The sequence below is a fragment of the Halichondria panicea genome, chromosome 6 (genome assembly GCF_963675165.1).
Source record: "Halichondria panicea chromosome 6, odHalPani1.1, whole genome shotgun sequence".
NCBI classification, from domain to species: domain Eukaryota; kingdom Metazoa; phylum Porifera; class Demospongiae; order Suberitida; family Halichondriidae; genus Halichondria; species Halichondria panicea.
Genome location: NC_087382.1, coordinates 7,294,046 through 7,305,450, shown reverse-complemented (window position 1 = coordinate 7,305,450; position 11,405 = coordinate 7,294,046). Strand labels below are relative to the sequence as shown.

Genomic DNA, 11,405 nt, shown 5'->3' with positions numbered 1-11,405 from the left:
TACATACATTACAGACATAATCATGCATGAGGATAATTATTATTATAGAAAAGGGGTGGATCTGCAAAGTTAACAATGGATGCGCTTCTGCCAGTGAGTGTAGCTTTTCTGGGGTACGGTCATATAGCCCGACCCCTAATGGGGGGGGGGGGAGTAGTTGGGTGCATCACATTGATAGGTGCAGTATGATGTATGCCAATACTAGGCCCTAGTCTAGGGGAGGTGGGTATAGTTAGTAATACTATACCTGTACTACTATACTAGTTTCTTACATAAAAAGGCTAGTAGACACAAGAACTATCTCTACCTTGTTCATGTAGTTTCACTCTTAGAATTTTGCAGGTACCTACATGTATTCTATATAAAGCACAAACTACCGACCTATGACCCCAGCCTATATAGCCGCGGCGTTACCGCAAAGTAATTAATAAACTGCGGTATGGTGGTACCCAACCCCTACCGACCTACATGTATGACACCGCCTCTATATCCTCTTAGCCGTGGCGTTATCGTATTAAGTACACTAGGTGGGGTCGCACATACAACGCCCAACCCACCACCACCGACACATGTAGTAGAGTCACAATTATTATCTAGGTAGCGCACATGAAGCGCAAGCATTTCAAAGACAGCTTCTTGTAAAGAACGCACATACGAGTCAGCTGGGAGTGTTTCCCCCAGTTCCCATAGGTCGAAAAATAGGCCTGGGGAAGATTGTATCTGGACGTGGTTGGAATTGGTAATAGGCATTTACAGCATGTTTACAATACAGTTTACTATCGCTCTAGACACACCCATGCAGATACAGTGTATCGCAGGCGTTCTATTAATAATAAAACCTGCCTGCCATGGGGACGAGGCTATAGGTCTAGATTTAAAGGCAAGGGATTAAATGTGGTTCCTGAAGAAATAATAATGGTACCTTTTTTATGTTGAGTCGTCCCTCCTGATTGAATAGACTCTCACTCTGTACACTGGCCAGGAGGTCATATTTCGGTGGAAATTGGGGGGGGAGGGGGGTTGTCGGTTTGCATGCAGTTGTCTCCGTTTCTGAGTGTATATACATGTAGGCAACAAATCCATGCAACGACATTTTATGTGAATTACAACTACATATTGTATACTGTACGGTTAAATCTTAAGCGTACATATACTTTTAGCGTACGTACTACGTAAACGGAACCTAAACTTTAAGTAGTAATCCTTTCAATCATATGCAACCATTACTTTGACTAACATGCACACTCACTCTATTGTTAGGAGAAGGAAATTAACGACGGCTTCTCTCAAAAAGACGCCACTGATCTGGAGAAGGTAAAAATAATGTCACAACACTAAGTGGGGTTTAGTACGAGTAAACGATCTGAACCTCTATACACATTGATTAAGTGTATCAAAATGTTCTGTACTGTCAGCATGATTATATACAGCAAATTTGATGATTCACACACTCTATTGCTTAGGGGCAACAGGAGCCTGCTTTACAAACTCCAACACAAAGCCTACAGGACACACCCAAACCAAGTCTGCGCAAAACAGAGGTAAGATAATGCCAGACACAAACAACAAATCATATACTGGATTATCACTCGATTATAAGTGCAAGTAAAAGCTTTTATATAGGTTTCGATTTCAATTTGTGGATTTGCAAAAGAATGCCTCTAGTTTTGTGCTATATTGCAGCCTTTCAGAATAGTTCGTAGCAAAACTTGTCCATAGAGTGTTGCTACTCTACTTAGTAGTTAGTTCTGCACTTTAGCGCTAGCTATTGGTAGCTGCAAAGCAGTCCCACACAGGGGCGTAGGCAGGAATTTGAGGAAGGGGGGGGGCTGAGCTGTTCGCGCCAGAAACTACTTGGCGCGGAGCGCCGAAAATTCCGGTGACCAGGAGCCACACCCCCTAATTAATGACTCATTGCGCATGTGCAAGAAATAGCCACACCTTGCTTCAATTAATAAAGCTAGCTAGCTAGCTAGCCGTAGCTAGCTAGCTTAGTTCTGTTGCACTAAAGAATCAAAGTTACTAGTATAGTATAGCTAGCTCTTGGACATGCTGTTTGTCTGCCACTAATCTATACCAGTAATTCCCAGGCTGAAGACTCATCAGAGAAGGTGGGGCTCTTAGTGTAGTTTTTGCAGAGAAAGGGGGGGCTCCAGCCCCCAAAGCCCTCCCCCTCCCTACGCCCCTGCCACATCACCGTGTGGGCATACACCTGTACAGTGCAGTGGAAGACAACAAAAGGACGTTATATATCAGCTGCAACAGCACTATCTAACTAGAGCAGCTACAGCACATGCATAATTATAATAAATTTATTTGTCTAGTTTACATATAATCATCTCACTTACCATAGGCCATATAGGATAGCTAGCTAGCTAGCTTACTGCTTGTGTCTGCAGCTAGCTCAGTAGTTTGAATTAATTTCTATATAAAGCGCGCGCTGCGGCGTTAAATCCACTGACCGCGGCCACAATAAAGTTGTTGTTTTTTCACTCACCGCGGCCACATTAAAGTGACTTCGAACAATCCGCGGCTTTGTTCTAACAGCTGCGGCGTAAATTCTAAGGGCCGCGGCGGACGTTAGGCAATCCGCGGTGTTAATTCTACTAACCGCGGCTACATGGAGAGACTTTCCAAACCAATTTAGATGTTACCTTTACCTGCATTTTGTAAAGATCGTCAGTAAGAAGAAGAGTTAGGAGTTCAGGAACAAGGAGTTCAGGAACAACGCATTTGTGCTCTCCTTGGTGTGTAGATTCAGATTCACTATTTTTTTATGTTTTGAAAAAAATTGGCATTTCTATGGTTTCGTAATGCCTATAAATTTACTGACATTTTGAGTGCACCGCCCCTTTTTAGCAGCTCGCCTCATCCAACGGAAGTGCTGGGCGTTGCCTATCCCTTTCTTTTGTGTATCTATGATCAGAGATAGAGTAATAGACTTTATCTCTGCTATGATCGATCTATAGGAGTCCGAGATCTACATAATAAATTATATCTAAGATATCTAGTTACAGATACAGTTTAATTTACAGATCTAGATTTAGTTATAGATTAAGACCAAAGAAAGGATTCATTAATTAATATGGCAAGTCATTGTGATTTCCTTCATAATATTATTATAATTTCTTTGCTCTTCATATCACTAGATTACTTTCTTAATAATTATGCAGTCTGCAGCCAAGAGGAGAAACCTCCGAGTGGCCACCACTAAGTGTGGCGTTGAAGCGACAGACAAAATACAAACATGGCTAAACGTGCTGGTTATCATGGGTCTACAAATTCCCCGCTCTGTGTCTTACTCGATTGTTCTTCCATCCCTCTACCAGTTTGTAACTGCTCCCAGATTAAACGGAACCTTCAACAATAACACACAGGTATAGGCCTTGGTGTATATGGGGTGCCGTTTGTGTCAAAATTCTCTGACTTATTATACACAAGTGCACTGACTTATACACTATTCATATTTTCTATTTTCTGTCTATATATAATTAAAATTAATACTGAATTATATATGTAGACACTCACAAATAGTTCAGAATGCTATCAGATACACTGTAAAAAATGGTGTGTTGTTTTGATTGTGGCAACTATCAGGAAAAACGCAAGATAAAACGAATGTTTGCCACAATAGCCACGCACTCTGCATCAAAACCACACATCATTTTTTACAGTGTAGGCCTTGATAAATTATACTTTTTTTTCACCCATTATTCTATTCTTGCCTCATAAAAATCTGACATAATAATTATAGACAAAATTAAGACGTAAACATAAACACAGCACACAACTGACACACGACATAATTAATAATTATATCACATGGTTCTCAGTGTTATCTTGCTGACTTAATTTACATGCCTTTTTAGCCATTTTTTCCATGAGAACATCGTTATGAAAAACTTAATGTGATGATCTTTACCAAAAATGAACATTTGACATCTCAGAGCATAATAATTTATCAGGGCCTACTATAGAAACTCTATATCAAACTTTCTGTCTCGTGATATAATTATACTTTCTATAATCCACTTCCATTAGTTATGACGGTCATTAATATTGTTTTACTGAACATACGTTGTTATCCAGATACTGGGTGAGATTAGCGCAGCACATGCAAACAGTTGTTATCCAGATACTGGGTGAGATTAGCGCAGCACATGCAAGCAGTCGTTACCAGGCCCACACTCTCAAAAGAAGTGCGAGGCTATTATACCAATTCGTAAAAATGAAATGTGCTCAGCGCACTTCATTTTTTACAGTGTATGAGAAGTACCAGTCCTGTATAATTATACCGAGTCCGGCCTGTCATGTATTTCCAAAGCCTGCATTCCTATATTGTTCTCATTAAGCAGCCCATGCATTATACCAGCATGCATAATGACCTATTTGTAAATATAAACCATATGCAATTATAGGCCCACACACACAGTGGCGGATCTATAGAAAGTATAAAATGGGGGGGTTCATTAAGAGCTATCGCGCGCATGTGCGCGCCGATTTTTGGATGCCACACCCCCTTTTCTGTGATCACACCCCTTTTTATACAAAAATTACAATTTTCAGACACAGTCCGTAGTCTTACTCCACAAAAATATTAGGGAGCTTCATTCTTCTGGGATAGAGTTGAGCAAACGATCATCAACACCACCTGTTGAATTTCAGTGACATTATTTTTCCTATTATTGAGTGACTAGATCTACTCACCAGATGATCTAACTCTGTAGAAAAGTAATTGGTGGTCCTCTCTTCCTCATGCATGTTAGAGTGTAAGCATACTAACTTAATAATTATAGTCTCAGTCTGACTGTGCATGCATGTTCAGGGTTTCCTCGAGGAGTAACTATACTACCACATGGGATTTATTGGAAATCCTCTCACAACTCAGTCAAGGCAGAGTGCAAAGTGCAGCTAGCTAATGTATAATGTACGACGCATATACGGTATCCGTATAGCTGGTAATTTTCGTGGGGCAAAATATTCGTGGTTTTCGTGGTTGGAGGTCTGACCACAAATATTTTATCCACGAATGAAGCGACCTTGCCTACCTTTACCTACAATCCAAGCTCCAACCACGAAAATATCATCCACGAAATGTCTCAATATTGCTGAACCACGATTATTTTGTCCCCCGAAAATTACCCGCTATACGGTATATTAGATCTACAAAAGTCTGGGCACCTAGCCATGAAGAGTTTTAGTTAGCCTTTCAGTTACTTAAATCGCACAAAGAGACCTTACAGGAATTACTAAAGGTAAGTGATAAAGTGTATAAGATAGCTTAGTAATAAAGTAAAAACTTTCTAACTAGTTGCTTCAGCCTCCCACTCACTTCTGTCTGAAAGGGGGGTTCAATTGAACCCAAAGAACCACCTCTGGATCCGCCACTGACACAGGTTGTTTTACCATGCATTGGTAATCTATATACTTTTACCTATAATCGCATGTTGTCCTATTATTCACTGTGATGCGTACAGTGATTAATCGCGTATCAGTAATTGCACATCATCATTAACGACGTGCAATTACTGCCTTGACGACTGCACATTCGAATAACGGCCGCGGCTAATTTTTTTACTGAAACTGCAGCTAAAAATGTCCTTAAAACTGCATCACAAACGATTAACAATCAATAGTATATGGCTATACTCGTGCAATAAGGGATTAATAACAAGCACTGGTAAGGTTAATAGCACTCGGCTGCGCCTCGTGCAATTAGTATCCTTGCCATTGCTTAATTGTTACTCGTGCTATTAATCCCATATATTGCACTCTTAGCCATAATATATACAGTGGAACCCCTCTATAACGGACACCTTTGGGGAACAATGTTTTGGCCTTTATACAGAGGTGGCCTTTGTTGAGAGGTTGTTTTATACACAAACTGTTCATTTGGGACCTGGGTGCCTGGCCGTTATATAGCAGCTGGCCTTTATTCGGAGGTGATTGTTAACAGAGGTTCCACTGTACTATTAATTATACTAATTATGATGATTGACGATGCAATGACGATGATATGTTTGTATAATTATGCTATTTTTCTTGCAGTACAACGCCGCTGATTCAAGTATCAGGCCAGGGTTGGGTGAATCAGATATGTTCTACTCATGGGCAATCACAATGTTCAGTGTATCAGCATTAGTCATATCACCAATTGCCGGGGTGCTCCCAAGATTCATAACATATCGGTTATCAATTCTCCTATTTTTACTGGTGTTCATTGTCGGAAGTTTGCTTTATGCACAAGCAGTAGAGCCGTGGATGATTCTTGTTGCTCGATTTTTACTGGGAATTTTCGATGGTGCTTCTCCTATCTTACTACTAAGTTATGCAAGTCGATCTGCCTCCATTATAGTAGACGCCAGGAAAAATGACCTAAAAGAGCAGGAAACAAAAAAAAATTTTTGTCTCAAGGACAAATTGTTTGCAGCAGACCTTATACATAAGGGTATTATCTTTCCAGTAACCTTAGGTAGGGACCATCGATATATTTTCTGCATGTAATAATAACAGTAGTTAACCCGAGGCGCGTGGGCGGCCACGGGTTATAGTAGTCGTTTGGTTTGTTTGTTAACCCGAGGCGCGTGGGCGGCCACGGGTTATAGTAGTCTGTCTGTTTGTCTGTTTGTTACCCGAGGCGCGCGTGGGCGGCCACGGGTATAGTAGTATGTTGGTCTGTTTGTTTGTTTGTTTGTTTGTTTGTCACAGGTATATCTACTCACCTGGATGCCACAGCGCTGCGTTTACAGCATAGATAGCCTTCACACAACAATATCTTGATTTAAATAGTGGCAGATTTTGATGTTAAAGCTTCATTGTCGAGCAAAAGCTAAGAAGCTTGAACTTGCACGTTGGCTAGCTAGCTACACATGGCCTTGATTAGATCTACGTAGTTGCAGCTGAAGTGATCCTTACCAAATATAATTATAGTAGAAAGCTAAAATTGTGACTGGTTATTGGCTGACTCTGGATCCTATACTCCAGCCTGGCAGGAGCCATACCTCTTTAAGTCTAAGCTCCAGGCTTCTTTGCTGTCATCCCTGTCCACAGTGCATGTCTAATGTGACATGTACCACTCAATGTTTCAGCATGCCTCCAAGTCTGGTTTAGTTTTATTGCTCTTGAGTTGCTGTGCTACTGTAGTCATACATGCTACATGCACTGCATTACCACTCTTCTGGTTTCTTTATTATCATGTCACCAGCCGAGGGTTTGCACTTTAGTGCTCTAGTTTGTTTGTTTGTTTGTAACGAGTATATCTAGTCACCTGGATGCCATAGCACTGCGTTTGCAGCATAGGTAGTCTTCACACAACAATATCTTGGTTTAAATAGTGGCAGATTTTGATGTTAAAGCTTCTTTGTCGAGTAAAAGCGAGCAAAAGCTAAGAAGCTTAAACTTGCCACGTGGCCTTGAGTCAAGGTACGGAATCACTTCAGCTAAAAATATCTAGTCAAGGCTTGATTATGTATTTTCAGCTGAAGTGATCCCGTACCAGGAACAATTGAATACTGTCAAGAAAAAGTAGAATTGTGTGACTGGTTAAGGTTGTTGACTGACTCTGGATCCTACACGTACTCCAGCCTGGAAGGAGCCATACTTCTCTTAGTCTAAGGCTCCAGGCTTCTTTGCTGTGATCCCAGTCCATGTGCACGTTGTTACTTTAGTTTTGAGTTTAGTTTTATTGCTCCTGAGTTGCTGTGCAAGTCATACATGATAACAACATCACTATATGCACTGCATTATATTTCTGGTTGCTTTTAATCATGTCACCAGCCGAGGGTTTGCACTTTAGTGCTCTAGTTTGTTTGTTTGCTTGTTTGTTTGTTTGTTTGTGACAGGTGAATCTACTCACCTGGATGCCACAGCACTGCGTTTACAGCATGGATAGCCTTCATACAACAAGTTATTAATTTTAATAGTGGCAGAATTTCATGTTAAACCTTCGTTGTCAAATAAAAACGAGCAAAAGCTAAGAAGCTTGTGACTGGGTCTGCTTACCTGGATGCTCTAGCACTGCGTTTACAGCATGGGTAGCCTCCACACAACAAGTCAGTACTTCTAATAGTGGCAGCTTTCGGTGTTAAAGCTTCGTTGTCTAATAAAAGCGAGCAAAATGTAGCTTGAACAAAACTTGCACATGCGTTACTTATAACTGAAGTGATCCTGTACCAGGTCCAGAAACAATGGAACAGGGTCACTAAAGTAGAAAGCTTGCTTTAGCTGACTGGGATCCATGCAGGACCTAGAGCCATACTTCTCTGAGACTCCATGCTTCTTTGCTGTGATCCTAATCCACAGTGCATATATTTATAGTACTACTATACCTGTTCTCAAATGTTTCAGCATGCCTCCAGTCTGGTTTAGTTTTATTGCTCCTGAGTTGCTGTGCAAGTCATGCATGATGATGATAACAACATCACTATATGCACTGCATTATATCAGTCTTCTGGTTTCTTTATAATCATGTCACCAGCCGAGGGTTTGCACTTTAGTGCTCTAGTTATAATATACATGATTGTATACATGCATGGTGCATGTATTATAATACTACAGTCATATATTTACATACATGCAGGAATCACTTCAGTAGTAGCACAATTTGTTGAAGTTGATCAATATCGATGGCCTGGTTGGTTCCTGTTTGCACTCGGAATACTGTATACAGTCACTTTCCTCTTGGTGTACAGAGAAGATGAGAAGATTCAATGCCAATGTCATGAGAAACTGAATGGTGTAGAATCTGTCACTCGATGGAGAGGTCAAGTTGCCGTCTTTAAGACAATCAGATGTGGAAGTCTACTTGTCGTATCCTTTATGCATGCATGTCAACTGTATAATTATAGTATTCAACGAAATACTGTTAGAGGCCATTTCCGAAATTATATAGGACATTTCGTGCTATAATTATACAGTAATTAGCCATGCTTATACTCTCTGCATTTTTTCGATTCGAAATTCGCAATTTGCAATCGAAAGAACGTCACATTCGAAAGGAATGCCCCATTTGAAACCCGATATACGGAAGCCTATAGAATCATGCCGCCATACCAAGTCAACTGTTAAATTGTATCAAAATTCAGTTGCATGTACAAATTTGTACGCCAGGGTACTCTCCTAACATGCGAACTGTATACTTATATACACATCTGTACACTCAAACCTAAATTAATTGCATTCTGAAGTAAAGAGTATACACTCACTACGTTTTTAATCCTTCTACTTTTCCCACCCAAAAATATTCACTGTTGCAGTTTTTCTTTGAGAACTTTGCATAATTATGAGGCTATAATTATTATTGGTGCTGCAAATGCAGTGCTTTGCATGCATGGCGTGCATGCACGTGTATGAGTAGACTCCCCGTCAAACAAACGGACACACTGACAGCACTATAACCCCGCGGCCGCCTTATACGACAGGCTGCAAGACACATGTTTAGACTATATATAGATGTACTATGCATGATTGACAGTATACCAACCTATAGTCTCAGCATGATGTATATGTAATGCAAAAAATATCTCAACATGCACACAGCACTTACAATTTATATCCATAACAACAAATGTTATATAGATTTTATACTTTGTTTACTGTGGATATGTGGCGTTCTCTATTTTCAATGTATCTGACACACTGCTCCCACCGGTTCTTCGTGACTTTTTTGGGTTCGACATTTCTCAGAATTCCATCTTCTTTCTAGTACTGATGTTCGTGAGCTTGGGAGCTGGAGTCATATTGTAAGTAGCTATATAATTATAAGGCCCTGATAAAAATTATTCTTTTTTTCATTCATTATTCTTGAAAAATGTGCCTACAAATCCGATTATTCTCGTTCCCCCATAATAGTTTTATACGTATAGATATAAATACAGCTCACAACTGACACAAAACGTTATTTTGGTTCTCATCTTGCTGGCTTGAACTGATCATTTTTTGCCCTGAGAACGTTGTTATGCAAAACTTAATGTAATGAATGATTTTTACCAAAAATGGACATTGATATGCCTATTATCCGCTCAGCTTATTTCTTTTTAGACAATCCTAAAATTATTCCGAGCATAATTATTACAGCCTGATTGTAAGTTATTGACAAGCTTACAATAATTATAATTTATAATGTTCATGCGCTTACAAATATAACTTCAGTCGCACTTGACATATATAGTGTATTTTAGACATAATTATTTTATTTTAGGATCTCACTCAAATGTTTCAGAATGGACAACAGAGTTGTGTTAATCGTCACCATTCTCCTGGGGATTATTGGTACTACTCTATCATCTGACTGGCAGGCAATTGGGCGAGATCCTTGCTATGAAAAGTTCTTAGCAAACTTTTCCACTGTAGCAGAATCTCAGATTACAATGGTTTGCAGAGATTTTTCTACAGACAATTTTGCTAGTTTGTGTGAAGCGGAGAGTAGCAATGAGCATAATTGTATTTGGAACTGTATCTCCAAGGTTACGGGAAGCAGTTGCCAATATTGTCCTCCTTTCTGTCGAAGTGATGAGAAGTCCATCAATTTTGTGCAGTTTTCTATAGGCATTGTGCTGATTGTGATCTGTATGCAGATGTTTGTAACAGTTACAGTGTCCATAACAACCGATGTAACACCTCCTGCTCTGCAAGTGAGTCAATTATTTTCTATATATACCTATATATACGATCCAGGGCCGATTTTCTGTAATAATTTTTCTCTACCTATGTTACAATAGAGTAGAGCCAGGCCGGGAACAAGGCTGTCAATAACCTGGCCTAAAATTGTTCTTATAGACGGCCGATTTTTCTGTAATAATTTTTTCTCTACCTATGTTACAATAGAATAGAGTCAGGCCGGGAACAAGGCTGTCAATAACCTGGCCTAAAATTGTTCTTATAGACCGACAAACACGATTTTATGATGAAAATTTGCCCTTTGGTTATCGTAGGGAATTGCTATTAGTGCTGTGTATACTGCCAACAGTGTAGCAAGAACAGTCACCCCATTGTGGAGTAAGTCACTAATAATTTGTCATTGCAGACAAATTCTGTGTGTACATTGGAATGACTATCAGTTTTAATCTTGTTCACACCTGCTTGTTTATTTAATCTCTTTTTCCATGCAGTTGATTTTGTGTACAGACACTTCAATCGACACACATACCCTCCCCTAATTGTGATCAACACCACTCTTCTTGTTGCTCTAATTGGAGCCATAGCCCTATACAAGCAGCTGGCACCCAGGGCTTTAAGTGAATCTCAATCAAAGGAGGTGTTAAATCAAATTAAGATGAAGGAACTCAATAGTGAAAGTGAAATTAAATTTGTTTCGTAGCAGGTTTATAAGCACACATTTAGGTTGACTGTTATTTTCTTTTTGTGGAATTTCATACTACACTATGTAGTCAGAGATTTTGTACCGC

General features: G+C 39.8%; 1 protein-coding gene and 1 long non-coding RNA gene across 4 annotated transcripts; one reads left to right on the top strand and one right to left on the bottom strand.

Moving 5' to 3' along the window:
• Window positions 1-212: 212 nt before the first annotated feature.
• On the bottom strand, window positions 213-2,411 carry LOC135337865 (uncharacterized). The gene is made up of 3 exons (XR_010395338.1): window positions 2,349-2,411; window positions 1,250-1,305; window positions 213-1,050 (listed from the first exon to the last, which is right to left on the bottom strand). It is a non-coding gene; the product is annotated as an uncharacterized LOC135337865 (long non-coding RNA).
• Window positions 2,412-2,899: 488 nt separating this feature from the next.
• Window positions 2,900-11,381, top strand: LOC135337831 (uncharacterized). Of its 3 annotated transcripts, none has more exons than XR_010395331.1 (8): window positions 2,900-3,088; window positions 3,174-3,377; window positions 6,049-6,472; window positions 8,579-8,808; window positions 9,577-9,740; window positions 10,199-10,631; window positions 10,883-10,995; window positions 11,109-11,251. XR_010395331.1 is itself a non-coding variant. In XM_064533829.1 (8 exons), the coding sequence occupies exons 1-8, from the start codon at window positions 3,086-3,088 to the stop codon at window positions 11,315-11,317; spliced, it is 1,710 nt and encodes a 569-aa protein (XP_064389899.1). In that variant the 5' UTR covers window positions 2,900-3,085; the 3' UTR covers window positions 11,318-11,381. The 3 variants fall into 3 exon arrangements, 2 of the variants coding, with proteins under 2 accessions (XP_064389899.1, XP_064389898.1); XM_064533829.1 differs by having other exon boundaries at window positions 10,220-10,631; window positions 10,932-10,995; window positions 11,109-11,381; XM_064533828.1 differs by having other exon boundaries at window positions 10,932-10,995; window positions 11,109-11,381.
• Window positions 11,382-11,405: the final 24 nt, after the last annotated feature.

Excerpts from the sequence above, each read along its gene's own strand:
- LOC135337831 (XM_064533828.1), top strand. Across the intron at positions 3,378-6,048 it reads CCTTCAACAATAACACACAG|TACAACGCCGCTGATTCAAG; the intron begins GTATAGGCCTTG and ends TTTTTCTTGCAG. Across the intron at positions 9,741-10,198 it reads TTGGGAGCTGGAGTCATATT|GATCTCACTCAAATGTTTCA; the intron begins GTAAGTAGCTAT and ends ATTTTATTTTAG.